At 52.2% G+C, this 16,602-nt stretch overlaps 1 protein-coding gene across 1 annotated transcript; it reads left to right on the forward strand.

Moving 5' to 3' along the window:
• Positions 1–9,737: 9,737 nt before the first annotated feature.
• LOC137815713 (uncharacterized) lies at positions 9,738–10,469 on the forward strand. Its single transcript, XM_068618829.1, has one exon. The coding sequence runs from the start codon at positions 9,738–9,740 to the stop codon at positions 10,467–10,469; it is 732 nt and encodes a 243-aa protein (XP_068474930.1).
• The last annotated feature ends 6,133 nt before the right edge of the window (positions 10,470–16,602 follow it).

Below are 16,602 nucleotides of genomic sequence, written 5' to 3' on the forward strand. Positions count from 1 at the left end.
CAGAAACATGACATCTGCCGAGCTCCCTTGGTCTACAAGCACTCTGTGCACCTTCCTTACGGCGGTGACGACTGAGATGACGACGGGGTCGTTGTCGTGGGGTACCACATCTCGGAGGTCTCTTCTTGTGAACACAATATCTAACTCCCAAGGCTCCCCCGAGAGCCTCTCTTCAACTGAATTTACCCCCCTCGCGTATTTCTTCCGCTGGGAGGCGGTGGGCCCTCCGCCAGAGAAACCTCCAGCAATGGTGTGGACCTCGCTGGTCTCGCTCTTTCTCTGGCGGGGCGTTCGCCTCCTGCTGGGCCCCGGGGCTGGGGCTTTCTGGCCTCATAGGGGCGTCTCGCCTCTGGCTTCTTTCTTCCCATCGTGGTCTCATTGACTCTGACGGGTTGAACTCGCGTTGGTCCCCTCGGGCGTGAGGGTACGACGCTGGTGCGCTTCACACATACCTCCCCTTCCGAAGCAATGTGCTCTACCGCCCTACGCCGTAATTCAGCGAAGGTCCTAGGGCGATTGCGGATAATGGATTCTCCAAAGGGGCCGGGGCATACGCCTTTCACAAATGCGTACACGATCATAGGCTCCTCTGTTGTACCAACCTTCACAACCTGGGCCCCGAAGCGATTGATATACTCCTTCAGGGTCTCCCCCTGATACTGCTTCACATCAAACAGATCGTAGGAGACCGGCGGCGGGGCCTTGTTGGCTAAGTACTGTTCTCTGAATAACCGTGACAATTGGCGGAAAGATGTGATATGGCCCTCTGGGAGGCTAATGAACCAGTCCATAGCCATCCCGGTCAAGGTGCTCATGAAGAGCTTGCACTTGGCAGCATCAGAACCGCCTATCAGGACCATCTGTGTGTGGAAAGCGGCCAGGTGCGTCTCTAGGTCCTCCATCCCGGTGAAGATCACCTTGGGTCCCGCGAACGTGTTCGGGATCGCTGCGTCCAGGATCGCCTGCGAGAAGGGAGTGGAAAACTCCCTTGGTGGGGAATGGTTCTCCGCCTCGTCCTGTCCAGGCCGCCTCCGATCGTTTCTCAGGCCCTGGCGCAACTCCTCATTCACACGGTGGAGCTCTTCGTTCCGCTCATGCGAGGCATCGAGGTCTGCCTGCATGCGTTCCTGTTCCAGTTTCGAATCCGCCATGTCCTGCTGCAGCCCCCTCATTATCTCCAGGACCTGTTGCATGGATAGATCTGCTGGGGCTGCGCGTGCTGCTCTTCGTCTGGTGGGGGCCATTGTCACTCCAACCTCCTCCAACGTTACTGTGACCTGGTAAACTATCTCGAACTTGTGATGGGACAGATGTTTTATATCGGCCCCACAGTGGGCGCCAAATGTTCCGTCCGGTTGACCGGGACGTCTTCATGCACGACCTCAACCGTCAGCTAGGGACTCCTTCCCACTGATTACCTGTGGACTCCTGCAAAAAAGAGGACAAAGAGGCGCCCTAGCGGCCGTGTGCACTCCGACGCTCAAGTCAGCCAGCAAGAAACACCAAAAACTGTCCACCCACGTCTCTGAGCACCGTGTATGGCACTCTGAAGGTGGTAAAAGAACTGTATATATGTGTGTATGTTGTCTCCTTCAGGCAAAAATATCCCAGTCACTTGTACGTAACCTCAAAGCACGAGCAAGCAACTAGAGAGTTCTCTCTGGTAAATTTGCCGAAAGTTCCAACCCTTTTTCCAACATTCTCCGCGCTATTTAAACTACCCAAGCATTTAAAGCGCTTTTAATCACAAACGTAACGCACTCATTAAAGCGTTTAATTAGAAAACGTAGCGCATTTAAGACGTTGAAACGCTTGGGAGCCATTATAGTACCTGAATGCTCGAAAGGGAAACTGTATTGAATGACTCTTAATTACCTGGCACCTGATTAAAGGGTGTTTCCATTCTGGCATGGCTGTTGTACACGTGGAGGGCCTCACGACGCCGTGACCCCATCTGGGGGTGTTTCTGCCCATCTGGGGACGTTTCTACGTGTGAGTCCTCCTGCTGAGAGTGCTACTGCGCTAGGGGTGACTTTTTGGGTGCCAACTCATGCCCCCAAGTATCTAGTCACTTACTTTGAGAGCGTATCTGCCTTCCTCTCACACCCTGCACCCGGTTATCCTGGGCGTGACCTTCCTCTTGGGTCGTATCTGTCCCGAAGGCGTCTCTGGGGCGGCAGGGGTACTTCACGAGTCAGGCTGCCCTTCACTGGTACTATCACTATGGCCTTGAAGCCACCTTTTCCTTCTCTTTATCACTTTCCCGAGATATCGGGACCTGAGGCTTTCCCACGACGTCGCTCCCTCCATGGTCTTTCCTACCCATGGGTATCGGGGAACCACACCGTGATTGCCTTGCTTTAGAACTGTTTGATCTGGCGGCGCCCTGGTTGGGCGACGTCTTCACCTAGGCGACGCCTTGTCTTGGGGACGCTTTCACCTGGGCGACGCCTGGCCTTGGCAACGCTTCCTCTTGGCATCTCTACACCCAGGCGACGCCTTACGTTGACTTTGACTGTCCAGTCGTTGACTTTGACCTTGACTTAGTCAACGCCCAGATACGGGACGGTACAGGGTAACTTGAACGTTACATTTGCAACCCAAGAGGCGCTAATCAGGAGTCGTGCGATCGTGCCGCGTGTCAAATGATTAAGCGCCCCAGGGGAGCGCAAGAGACTCCAGAGGCTGGCCGTGTGATGAGCCACGTGGCGCACGATTAAGCGTAGCCCCAAAAGGTGTTATTTTCCCCGCTTCTGAGGATGTCCAATCAGCCATTATGAACACCCCTATGGTTCAGAGAGTGTCACGTCAGTAATTCGAGAATTGTTGAGTTAGCAGGGAATGACACGTCATCAGGGTGGCACGTGGACGGCGTGGGCGAGGCCTTAGTCTTTGCGCTGAAGACAAGTCTTCGGCTTAAGACTGCGGGGCTTGTGTACCGTCCCGTATCCGGGCGTTGACAAAGTCAAGGTCAAAGTCAACGTCTGGAGTCAAAGTCAACACAAGGCGTCACCTAGGAAGCGTCGCCAAGGCAAGGCGTCGCCTAGGTGAAGGCGTCGCCCAACCAGGGTGTTGCCAGGATCAAATATCATTAAGTCGAGGCAATCACAGTGCGGCTCCCCGATACCCATGGGTACGAAAGACCATGAGGGAGCGACGCCGTGGGAAGGCCTCAGGTCCCGATAATCTGGGGTAGTGATAAAGAGAAGGAAAAGGTGGCTTCAAGGCCATAGTGATAGCACCAGTGTAGGGCAGCCTGACTCGTGAAGTACCCCTGCCGCCCTAGAGACGCCTTTGGGACAGATACGACTCAAGGGGAGGGTCACGCCTAGGGTAGCCAGGCGCAGGGTACGAGAGGAAGGTAGATACACTCTCAAAGTGAGTGACTAGATGATTGGGGGCATGAGTTGGCACCCAAAAAAGTCACCCCTTGCGCAGTAGCACTCCCAAGCAGGAGGACTCACACAAAGAAACGTCCCCAGATGGGTAGAAACGTCCCCAGGTGGGGTCATGGCGCTGTGAGGCCTTCCACGTGTTCGACAGCCAGGTCAGAATAGAAACACCATTTAGTGAGGTACCAGGTAATTAAAGTCATTTAATACAGTTTCTGTTTCGAGTGTTTAAGGTACTATAAAGGCTCCCAAGCGTTTCAACGTCTTAAATGCGCGACGTTTTCTAATTAGACGCGCTAATTAAGTGTGTTACGTTTTATGATTAAAAGCACTTTAAGGCGCTTTAAATGCTTGGTTAGTTTAAATAGCGCCGAGAATGTTGGAAAGGGGGTTCGAACTTTTGGCTAATTTTCCAGAAACACTCTAGTTGCTTGTTCGAGCCTTGAGGTTTTGCACAAGGGACTAGGGAACGATTTTGGCCAGAAGGAGACAATATATACTAGACACAGTTTCCTTTTTACCACCTTCAGAGTGCCATACGCGGTGCTCCGATACGGAGGTGCATAGTTTTTGGTGTTTCTTGCTGGCTGACTTGAGCGTCGAAGTGCAAACGGCCGCTAGGGCGCTTTTTTGTCCTTCTTAGCAGGAATCCACAGGTAACCAGTGGGAAGGAGTCCCTAGCTGACGGTTGAGGTCGCGCACGAAGACGTCCCAGGTCAACTGGACGGAACAATACCTTTGGTGTCGAGATGTGGAGGGAAGGGAAGTGCGAAGGAGGGAGCAGTGATTGCAGAGGAAGGGCTCGAAGACGATGAACAGTGCAGAAAGGCAGAGAGAATGGATGAAACAGTGGTTTGAGCGCGGGGTTATGGGTAACTTGAACGTTACATTTGCAACCCAAGAGACGCTAATCAGGGACCGTGCGATCGTGCCGCGTGTCAAAGGATTAAGCGCTCAAGGGGAGCGCAAGGGACACTAGAAGCTGGCCGTGTGATGAGCCACGTGGCACGCGATTAAGCGTGGCCCCAAAAGATGTTACTTTCCCCGCTTCAGAGAATGTCCAATCAGCCATTAAGAGCACCCCCATGGTTCAGAGAGTGTCACGTCAACAATTCGAGAAGTGTTGAGTCAGCAAGGAATGACACGTCACCGGGGTGACACGTGGACGGCGTGGGCGAGACCTTAGTCTTTGCGCTGAAGACAAGTCTTCAGCTTAAGACTGGGGGGCTTGTGTACCGTCCCGTATCCGGGCGTTGACAAAGTCAAGGTCAAAGTCAACGTCGGGGGTCAAGGTCAACGTAAGGCATCGCCTAGGTGAAGAGACGCTAAGTGCCAGCGTCGCCAAGAGGAAGCGTCGCCAAGGTAAGGCGTCGCCTAGGTGAAGGCATCGCCCAGTTAAGGCATCGCCCAACCAGGGCGTCGCCAAGATCAAATATCACTAAGGCAAGGCAATCACAGTGTGGTTCCCCGATACCCATGGGTAGGAAAGACCATGGAGGGAGCGACGCCGTGGGAAGGCCTCAAGTCCCGATAATCCGGGGTAGTGATAAAGAGAAGAGAAAGGTGGCTTCAAGGCCATAGTGATAGCGCCGGTGTAGGGCAGCCTGACTCGTGAAGTGCCCCTGCCGCCCCAGAGACGCCCTTTGGGATAGATACGACTCAAGAGGAGGGTCACGCCCAGGGTAGCCAGGTGCAAGGTACGAGAGGAAGGCAGATACGCTCTCAAAGTGAGTGACTAGATGTTTGGGGGCATGAGTTGGCACCCAAAAAGTCACCTCCAGCGCAGATGCACTCCCAGGTAGGAGGACTCACACGAAGAAACGCCCCCAGATGGGGTCACGGCGCTGTGAGGCCCTCCACGTGTACAACAGCCAAGTCAGAATAGAAACGCCATTTTGTCAGGTACAAGGTAATTAAGGTTATTTAATACAGTTTCCGTTTCGAGCGTTTAAGGTTGTACCGTCCCGTATCCGGGCGTTGACTAAGTCAAGGTCAAAGTCAACGACTGGATAGTCAAAGGTCAACGCAAGGCGTCGACTAGGGATAGAGGCGCCAAGAGGAAACGTCGCCAATGCCAGGCGTCGCCCAGATGAAGGCGCCGCCTAGGTGAAGACATCGCCCAACCAGGGCGTCGCCAGATCAAACAGTTCTAAAGCAAGGCAATCACGGTGTGGTTCCCCGATACCCATGGGTAGGAAAGACCATGGAGGGAGCGACGCCGTGGGAAGGCCTTAGGTCCCGATATCTCGGGAAAGTGATAAAGAGAAGGAAAAGGTGGCTTCAAGGCCATAGTAATAGTATCAGTGAAGGGCAGCCTGACTCGTGAAGTGCTCCTGCCGCCCCAGAGACGCCTGTGGGGCAGATACGACTCAAGAGGAAAGTCACGCCCAGGGCAACCGGGTGCAGAGTACAAAAGGAAGGCAGATACGCTCTCAAAGTAAGTGACTAGATACTTGGGGGCATGAGTTGGCACCCAAAAAGTCACCCCTAGCGCAGTAGCACTCTCAGTAGGAGGACTCACACGTAGAAACGTCACCAGGCGGGCCGAAGCGCCCCCAGATGGGGTCATGGCGTCGTGAGGCCCTCCACGTGTACGACAGCCATGCCAGAATAGAAACACCCTCTAGTCAGGTGCCAGGTAATTAAAGATATTCAATACAGTTTCCCTTTCGAGCATTCCGGTACTATAATGACTCCCGAGCGTTTCAACGTCTTAAATGCGCTACGTTTTGTAATTAAGCGCTTTAATGAGTGCGTTACGTTTGAGATTAAAAGCGCTTTAAGGCGCTTTAAATGCTGGGGTAGTTGAAATAGCGCGGAGAATGTTGGAAAGAGGGTTGGAACTTTGGGCAAATTTAGCAGAGAACTCTCTAGTTGCTTGCTCGTGCTTAAGGTTACGTACAAGTGGCTGGGAGATATTTTTGCCTGAAGGAGATAACACACACACAGATACACAGTTCTTTGACCACCTTCAGAGTGCCACACGCGGTGCTCAGATACGTGGGTGGACAGTTTTTTGGTGTTTCTTGCTGGCTGACTTGAGCGTCGGAGTGCACACGGCCGCTAGGGCGCCACTTTGTCCTCTTCTTTTTGCACGAATCCATAGGCAACCAGCGGGAAGGAGCCCCTAGTTGACGGTTGAGGTCGTGCACGAAGACGTCCCGGTCAACCGGACGGAACAAAGGTACCATAAATGCTCCCAAACGTTTTAAATGTCTTAAATGCGCTACATTTTATAATTAAATGCGCTTTAAGGCGCTTTGAATGCAGGAGTAGCTTAAATAGCGCCTTGAATGTTGGAAACGGGGTTCGAACTTTTGGCTAATTTCCCAGAAACACTCTAGTTGCTTGCTCGAGCCTTGAGGTTACGCACAAGGGACTAGGGAAGGTTTTTGGCCAGAACGAGAAATATACAATAGACACAGTTCCTTTTTACCACCTTCAGAGTGCCATTCACAGTGCTCCGATACGGAGGTGCAAAGTTTTTGGTGTTTCTTGCTGGCTGACTTGAGCGTCGGAGTGCAAACGGCCGCTAGGGCGCCCTTTGTCCTTCTTTCCAGGAATCCACAGGTAACCAGTGGGAAGGAGTCCCTAGCTGACGGTTGAGGTCGCGCACGAAGACGTCCCAGGTCAACCGGACAGAACAGTGTAATTATGAGAATTAGGTAAAAAACTCTCCCTTTTCAAATGTCCCAAGGCCCCTTTTTATACACCTCCTGCATTTAAAGCGCGTTGAAGCGCATTGAAATCGTATAAAAATGTGCCTTGAAACATTTGATACGTAAACTAAATTAACGCGTACCTTAGCAAACTTTCACTGAAACCTTTAATGAGCACGTGTGCATTGCCACATGCCCTTCTGACTTGATCGTTATTCTGCGGAGAGGGTCCCATAGCGTCGCAACCCAACTTAGGGTTATTTCATTGTGTGGGCCATTCTTCCTTCGAAGTGCTTCTGGCGTGTGGGGTGACTTTTTGGGTGCCAACTCATGCCCCCCAAACGCTAGTCACTTGTCCTGGGGGTGCATCTACCTTTCTCTCGTATCATACACGTGGTTCTCCCCTGATCATGGCCCTCTCATGGGTCGTATCTGTACCAGGGTCTCCCAGCAGTGGCGTGGATACTTCACGAGTCAGGTTTACCCCCTACTGGTACTAGAACTTATGGCCTTGAAGCCACCTTTCTTTGTTACTGTTCTAAGCTATTAAGGTCCAAGGCTTCCTCATGGTGTCGCCCCCTTCACGGTCTTTCCTACCCAGGGCATCGGGGGGTAACACCATCGATATCTTCGCTTGGCTACGTCTTCTCCTGGCGACGCCTTAACTTGGCGACTGTTCCTCTTGGGCGATGTCTTTGCTTGGCGATGCCTCTCTTGGGCGATGTCCTTGCTCGGCGATGCCTCTCTTGGGCGATGTCAGACCACCTGATCTTCCATTATTTAACACGTTGGTGACACACAAAGCGGCGACAACCAATTATGTATGCCGCAGAACGCCACTTCCATAAACGGCGACTATGTTGCCTTCTTGACCACCCACCTTTCTCTTGTCCACGTCATCACACCCGATGACCTGATCAGTACACAAGCCCCCCAGTCTTAAGCTGTGACTTGTTCAACGAAAAGACTAAGAAGTTGAAATTTCGGCGACCTACGTGGCTTTGCGCGCTAACGCCCACGCTATTTACTGATTCGACATTTCACCAACCCCCTCCTGTCAACTGACACGTGGACTTATCAACGACGATCATTCACTGCCGTTTGCGCTTCTTGTAACGTTCGAAACTCTTAAAACTCTCGCGCCACTTTACTGTTCCATTATCTTCTTCTTCATTCTCAAACTTTCGAAGCACCCTAGCGAACGCTTCATCTCCCTCAATCACCTTTTTCCTTGAAGCATCTTCGCACATCAAAAGGTAACATTTTTACTTCTCCCACTGATATTTGCTGCATTTTAATCTGTTTACATCATCCATTGACTGTCTAGAGCATACGTTGTGGGCTGTTTGTTCTCTGTTTTGCTTTTTCTGCGTTTAGGTTTTCTCTTCTCTGCGAGCCCCCCTTGTTCATGCTGTTTTTTTTCGTTTTTCAATCGAGTCATTCTGTTTATCAACCTTCCACTCTTCCCTTTTTCATCTTCTTTTCGTCTTCTTTGCAGCTCTCCTGATGGCTCGTACAAGAATCAAACCAAACCCCCTGCCTCTTCTCGAAACCCACCTCCAAAAACACGCAGAATCCCTTCATCAGGAAACCCTTCCTCATCTCGTAACCCACCTAGGGATCCCAGCGTCCCTTCAAGCCGGGCTGAGAGACCTGCACCCTCTTGACCCGACCAACCGCGACCAACCCCTCCACAAACCAATGCCACTGTACGCCCCACCCTTGACTACAAACTACTATACCCTGGGCCACTCCAGCCTTGTTGAGCGAGACCTCCTCTATTAACACTGAAGCAGATGTTCTTCGTTTGAAGAGAGGAGACAAGGCCCACCTTTCCTTTAGTAAGGAACATGATGACAAGGTGGCCATTCGCCCTTGTCTTCCTGGGGAACCTATCTGCACTGACAATGAAGGGAATAACGGTCACCCCTTTTGCTTTGTCTACGCAACCGTATTCAAGAAGGTCAGGCTCAGACTCCCCTTCACTTGCTTTGAGAGGGAGCTTGTGACTGAGCTTGACATCGCCCCCGCCCAGCTGCACCCCAACAGCTGGGCGTTCGTCAGGGCATACCAAATCATATGCGCACATCTAGGCCACCCAGCCTCTATAGATGTATTCCTATTTCTGTTCGAGGCCAAGAAGCCAGGGGATCGTTTGTGGGTGAGCCTTAATGGGATTGCTGGGAGATCCATCATCTCAATCTTCCAGCAATTCTACAAAGACTGGAAGGGCAAGTTTGTCCGCGTGTGCCGCCATGATCGGGATCCTACCCTTCTTGATGGATTCCCCTTGTACTGGGTGAACAAGGGGAAGAAGGAGTCCAAGGACAATTTTCGGAGGGCTAGGAGTCCAGAAAAAATGCGGGAGCTTGACAAAGACTTGTGCAACTTCTGGAAAGTAGTTGCCTCCTCCAACATCACTTTGGCCACCCTCTCCATCATCAACTTCGAATTGCTGAAAGTCAACTGGACTTTCACATAGGTCTGCCCTCCCTTCTTCTCCAAACTTCTCTTTCTGTATTAAGTCCACTTTACTTTTTATCAAATTTGCTTGCATTACACTGATCTGCATTTGTTCTTGGCTGTTTGATTCATGCATTAGTGTTCCCATTGCTTGCTTTCCTATGCATTATTAATTGCTTGAACTGAATTGATTTCCAAACATTGATCTCTTTGTGCAGATACAATGTTGGGGAAGGAGCACATGGCTAGGCTACGCTCTATAATGAAATGTCACGACCTAGCGGCGGACTTTCAAACCGTCCCAAATTCAGTTGTGGAAGCTGCTGCTGCCCTGGGCAAGTTCCCCCAAGCGGGCTCACCTTCCCCTGCCACTCTTCCTGCCCCTGAGAGGAAAAAACTACCATTAAAAAGGTCCAAGAGGAAGACTCCCACGGTGGTATCGGACGAAGAAGAGGACGAGAGCACTGAGGATGGGCTTGTTTGCAAAAGGAAAAGAGCAACCACAACTGAGCCGCCAGCGGTTGAAAGCACAAGCCCAAATTATGCAGAGAACCCCCCCAGCGCCTCCACACCCTTTGAGAGCGCTGGGGATGCTCTCCAATCAAACACCTCAGCTGTTGGGGGCGCTCAAGAGCAAGTTCTGGACGCTCAATCATCCCCCCAACCTGCAGTGGAGCTAGCCATCTCACCACCATGCCCTGATGCTCCCCTCGCCATCCAAGCTTATGAGGGTGGTGGTGAGAACCAACCCTCAACACCTCCTCCAACCCCAGCTCTCCCAACCCCCATTAAAGAAGTCTTGAAGGCCCACGCCGCTCACCTTAGCGCCATAACTGCTGAGTGCGTGGAGAAACGTCTTCACAAGATGATGGGTGAGGCTCTAAGGGACTCCTTGAGCCAATACGAGTTCGACAATCGCACTCAACGGGAGGAAGCTAGCACTGCGAGGGCCTAAGTCTAAAAACTTAAATGCGATATGACGATGAAAGGACTGGAGTTTTCATGGCTGGAGAACGCCCTGAGAGACGAGCTGCGGAGTGAATGTTGTTCCGGCCGGTTGACCTGGGACGTCTTTGTGCGCAACCTCACCCGTCAGCTAGGGACTCCTTCCCACTGCTTACCTGTGGATTCCTGCAAAGAAGGACAAAAGGGCGCCCTAGCGGCCGTTTGCACTCCGACGCTCAAGTCAGCTAGCAAGAAACACCAAAACTCTACACCTCCGTATCGGAGTAACGTGAATGGCACTCTGAAGGCGGTCAAAAGAAACTGTGTATTGTGTATCTTTTCTCCCTCTGGCAAACAACCTCTCTCTCTCTAGTCCCTTGTGCGTAATCTCAAGACTCGAGCAAGCAACTAGAGTGTACTCTGGGAAAGTCTGCCAAAAGTTCGAACCCCGTTTCCAACATTCAAGGCGCTATTTAAACTACCCCCACATTCAAAGCACCTTAAAGCGCATTTAATTATAAAACGTCTAGCGCATTTAAGACGTTTAAACCGCTTGGGAGCATTTATAGTACCTTAAATGCTCGAAACGTAAACTGTGTTAAATAACTTTAATTACCTTGTACCTGACAAAATGACGTTTCTATTCTGACTTGGCTGCTGTACACGTGGAGGGCCTCACAGCGCCGTGACCCCATCTGGGGGTATTTCCTCGTGTGAGTCCTCCTACCTGGGAGTGCATCTGCGCAAGGGGTGACTTCCTGGGTGCCAACTCATGCCCCCAAACCTCTAGTCACTCACTTTGAGAGCGTGTCTACCTTCCTCTCGTACCCTGCACCTGGGTTCCCCCGGGCCTGACCCTTCTCATGAGTCGTAACTATCCCAAGGGCGTCTCTGGGGCGGCATGGGCACTTCACGAGTCAGATTGCTCTACACTGGCGCTATTACTATGGCCTTGAAGCCACCTTTCTCTTCTCTTTATTGCTACCCCGGGTTATCGGGGTTTGAGGCCTTCTCACGGTGTCACTCCCTCCATGGTCTTTCCTACCCATGGGTATCGTGGAGCAACACTGTGATTGCCTTGCTTTTGTGACATTTGACCTTGGCGACGCCCTAGCTGGGCGACGCCTTGACTTGGCGATGCCATCACCTAGGCGACGCCTTACCTTGGCGACGCTTCCTATCGGCGACGCCCCGCCTCGGCGATGCTTGCACTTGGCGTCTCCTCACCTAGGCGACGCCTTATGTTGACTTTGACCTTGACTTTTTCAACGCTCGGATGCGGGATGGTACACAAGCCCCCCAGTCTTAAGCTGAAGACTTGTCTTCAGCGCAAAGACTAAGGTCTCGCCCACGCCATCCACGTGTCACCCTGGTGACGTGTCATTCTTTGCTGACGTGACACTTCTCGAGTTAGTGACGTGACATTCTCTGAACCATTGGGGTGCCCTTAATGGCTGATTGAACATCCTCTAAAACGGGGAAAGCAACCCCTTTTAGGGCCACGCTTAATCACTTGCCACGTGGTTCATCGTGCGGTCAACCCCAAGAGTCTCTTGCGGTCCCAGTGAGCGCCTAGTCCTGCGACACGTGGCATCATCGCACGGTCACCATCTATTGCCCCTCGCGCTCCTCGTAACGTTTAAGTTACCCAAACTCCGCGCTCGAAACCACTGTTTCATCCACTTTCTCTGCCTTCTCGCACTATTCATCTTCTCCGAATTTCTTCTCTCGCAATCTCTGCTTTTTCGTGCTTCCGCTCACCACACCCTTCGACCCTTAAAGGTACGGTTTTTCCTACCCTTGTTGACTCCCTTTGCTGCATGACTATAATGTATGGATGAACTGCCTGGGACTGTTTATGTTTCTGCATTTCTGTATTCTTTCGCTCCTCCGTTCTTCTCCGTTCTCTTCTCCCCCTTTCTGGGTTTCTTCGTGTGGTTGGCATTTTCTAGGGTTTTGTTCCCCTTTCTGCCTTGGCATCGCTTGCTAAAACCCTTTTCCTTTCTTCTTTCTCCAGCTATTTATCCGCATCATGGTGCGCCTGAAACCAAGGTCCAGTTCTCCCCCCAAGACCGACTATAAGGCCCTCTATACTTGCAACCCAAGGGGCGCTAACTAAGAGCCGTGAGATCGTGCCACGTGTCAAAGGATCAATCGCCCAAGGGAAACGCAAGGGTCTCTAGAGGCTGGCCGTGCGATGGGCTACGTGGCGCGCGATCAAGGGTAGCCCCAAAAGGTGTTATTCTCCCCGTTTCAGAGGATGTCCAATCAGTCATTAAGAGCGCTCCTATGGTTCAAAAAGTGCACGTCAATGATTCGAGAATTGTTGAGTCAGCAGGGAGCGACACATCATCAGGGTGGCACATGAACGGCGTGGGCGAGGCCTTAGTCTTTACGCTGAAGACAGGTCTTCGGCTTAAAACTGGGGGGCTTGTGTACCGTCCCGTACCCGGGCGTTGACTAAGTCAAGGTCAAAGTCAAACACCAGGGGTCAAATTCAACACAAGGCGTTGCCTAGGTGAAGAGACGCTAAGTGCCAGCGTCGCCAAGGCAAGGCGTCGCCTAGGTGAAGGCGTCGCCTAACCAGGGCATCGTCGGATCAAACATTACTAAAGCAAGGCAATCACAGTGTGGTTCCCCGATACCCATGGGTAGGAAAGACCATGGAGGGAGCGACGCCGTGGGAAGGCCTCAGGTCCCGATAATCCGGGGCAGTGATAAAGAGAAGGAAAAGGTGGCTTCAAGGCCATAGTGATAGCACTAGTGTAGGGCAGCCTGACTCGTGAAGTACCCCTGCCGCCCCAAAGACGCCTTTGGGACAGATACGACTCAAGAGGAAGGTCACGCCCAGGGTAGCCGGGTGCAGGGTACGAGAGGAAGGCAGATACGCTCTCAAAGTAAGTGACTAGATGATTGGGGGCATGAGTTGGCACCCAAAAAGTCACCCCTTGCGCAGTAGCACTCCCAGGCAGGAGGACTCACACGTAGAAACGTCCCCAGATGGGCAGAAACGCCCCCAGATGGGTCATGGTGTCGTGAGGTCCTCCACGTGTACGACAGCCAGGTCAGAATAGAAACACCCTTTAGTCAGGTACCGGGTAATTAAAGTCACTCAATACAGTTTCCGTTTCTAGCTTTCAGGTACTATAATGGCTCCCAAGCGTTTCAACGTCTTAAATGCGCTACGTTTTCTAATTAGACACGCTGATTGAGTGCGTTACATTTGTGATTAAAGGCGCTTTAAGGCGCTTTAAATGCTTGGGTAGTTTAAATAGCGCGAAGAATGTTGGGAACGGGGTTCGAACTTTTGGCAAATTTTCCAGAGACACTCTAGTTGCTTGCTCGAGCCTTGAGGTTACGCACAAGGGACTAGGGAAAGATTGTTTGCCAGAACGAGAATATACACACAATACACAGTTCTTTCTACCACCTTCGGAGTGCCATACGCGGTGCTCAGATACGGAGGTGCACAGTTTTGGTGTTTCTTGCTGGCTGACTTGAGCGTCGAAGTGCAAACGGCCGCTAGGGCGCCCTTTTGTCCTCTTTTTGCAGGAATCCACAGGTAACCAGTGGGAAGGAGTCCCTAGCTGACGGTTGTGGTCGCGCACGAAGACGTCCCAGTCCACCGGACGGAACAGGCCCGTGACGATCTTTTAAATGAATGCACCACCCTGACGACCTTTCAGGACTTGGAGAACCATCGTGGTGACCCCCATTTGTACAATTTCAATGCCTTCTGCCGCACCCACGATGCCCACATTTCCGTTCGTCCTGGCAGGCCAGGGGAACCTGTTTGTGTGGATGACAGACCCAGGAGAGGGAACCCCTTCTTCTTCATGTATCAAACTGTATTTAAACGCGTTGGTGTACGCCTTCCGTTCACACCCTTCGAGAGGGAACTCCTCACGGAGATCAATACGGCCCCTGCCCAGTTACATCCCAATAGCTGGGCCTTTCAGATTCTTTGTGGATATCTAGGCGTCCTCTCTTCTGTGGCCGTCTTTCTACACTTCTTCGAGGTGAAGAAGCAAGGGAAAAGCTTCTGGGTGAGCTTTTCCGGGATCTCTGGCAGGATCCTCCTTTCCCTCTTCCAGAACTCGTATAAAGGCTGGAAGGAAAAATTCTTCAGGGTGTGTTGCGCCAAACATGACCTCACAGCCTTGGACGTCTTCCCACTATACTGGACAGAGCATCCCAAGCTGCTCAAGGCCAAGGCCCTGGATGAGCTGTCCTCTGCTGATAGGGGGGTGTGCAAGGCCTTGGCTGGCCTGGGGATCGTTTTCGACACGCTGAAGCTCATAGCGTGCGAGTACAACGCACACACCCTGTCCACTTACTTTGGTAGGGAGGCTCCTCTCTTGTTGCCCTTTGTTATCTGTGTTTTACTGCATCATGCTTGCTCTGTTGGCCTCCTTCACCTGTTTTCCTCGGTGCTAAGTGCCTTATGTTTCGTTCATCTGCGTGCTTTGTGGATTTGTATAACTGCATTAGCCTTAACTTCTGTTATTTGGTTTGTCTGAATGTAGGATCGGTGATGGATGCTTCCAAGAGGATGGTCTTGGCGAAAGCACTGAAGGCTGTTCGTGCCACCAAGGCTGGCGCCTCCTCCGCCCCTGTTGTTGACCCAAACCTCTCACTAACCTTGCCCGCACCAACACCGACCACTACCGAAGCTCCACTAGGCTCATCTTCACCACCCCCACGTAGCCCTCAACCACTTCAAACACCCAGCTCACCTCCGCCCATCCCCGCAGTCCCACTAGCTGTGGCTTCATCACTTGCTCCAACCCCCCTTGACAAAGGAAAAAGGGTGTTGGAGATTCTCTCCGATGACGAAGACTCTGACGGTGGGCTAGTCTTCAAGAGGAGAAAGGCTGCTAGGGTTCCCATTCCACCAGCGGCATCACCCCAGGGAGGGGATTCCTTCAGGGAGAACCCCCCGAGTGCTACCTCTCTCCCTCCTACAATAGTCCAAGAGGAAAGAGGCGAAGGGGCCGAATTTTCTCCACCTCCACCACCGGCAGAGGTCTCTGCTGCTCCTGCCTCCGTCTCTGCCGCCCCCGATCTTATTGCCATCCCTCCTCCAATCATGCATCTGATGAGGGGCTTCAACGGGGGATCAATGCCAGAAGGTTCCGATAGGAGGGAAGGAATGCCCTTCTACTTGGGAGCCTTCATGGCCGTGGCCCTTGACTGGCGTGCCCAAGCTAGAAATGCTGCTTTGCACACACAAGCCCTCCAGGCCCTGGAAGCAAGGGTCGCCGCCCTGGAGGAGGAGAAGAAAGCTCTGGGACGCCAAAATGAGGCCTACCAAGCCTCTCTGAAGTTGGCGCAAGAGGCCAAGGAGGAGGCTAAAAAGCAACTGGGCGAGGCGATGGAGTTTCAGGCCGACTTCTACGCTCGGGAAGTCACTCTCCAAGTTCAAATAACAGGCCTCCAGGAGATGGCCGAAGCCTCCGAAGAGCTTCAGAAGGACTTGAAGGATCAATGTTGTGGGCAGGCTGAAAAACTGGAGCGGATGGAGGGGGAGATGGCTACCCAGGCCAAGAAATTGGGCCTTCTCCAGGTTGACCACGACAAATTGCAGATCGAGGTCAGCCAGCTCCGAGTGGAGAAGGAGGCTATGGAGAAACAGGTGGCTTCCGGGGACTCCACCATCGAGGAGTTGGAGAAGGCCAAGAAAGCCCTTATCGACGACATGGCTGGCACCTCCGAGGAGGGATTCAAAGAGGCTCTGGCCCAGGCCGTCTGCGAGAATTCGGGGATCGACGTTTCTAACTGCGATTCCACCCACCATGTCGTTGATGGACGCGTCGTGCCCCCTGAGTTGGATGATTGAAACGCTGACTCTCAACTGTCTCCTTTACCTTTGACGCTTTATATTTGCTCTTGCCATCTTCTGTTGAATTGGTAAATCTTTCGGAGTATTTGCACTTTGTTGGGATAATAGGCTTTGTATAGCCATTTCATACTCGTTCTTCATTTTTATGTGCTCCAATTGCTTTGCCTGTACTTTTACCCGTTTCAAACGCTGTGTTGGGTGATCGTGTACGCCCGGCACCTTACTTCTAACGTGTGCCTCGAAACCTGTTCTGCCTTCGTGTCTATGAGGCCTCTGCCTTGTGAAGGCGCCGGCAGCTCCA

The sequence above is a fragment of the Phaseolus vulgaris genome, chromosome 10, assembly GCF_000499845.2.
Source record: "Phaseolus vulgaris cultivar G19833 chromosome 10, P. vulgaris v2.0, whole genome shotgun sequence".
Taxonomy (NCBI): Eukaryota; Viridiplantae; Streptophyta; class Magnoliopsida; order Fabales; family Fabaceae; genus Phaseolus; species Phaseolus vulgaris.

Bases quoted from the DNA above. Each gene is read 5' to 3' on its own strand.
- LOC137815713 (XM_068618829.1), top strand. From the start codon at position 9,738: ATGTTGGGGAAGGAGCACATGGCTAGGCTACGCTCTATAATGAAATGT.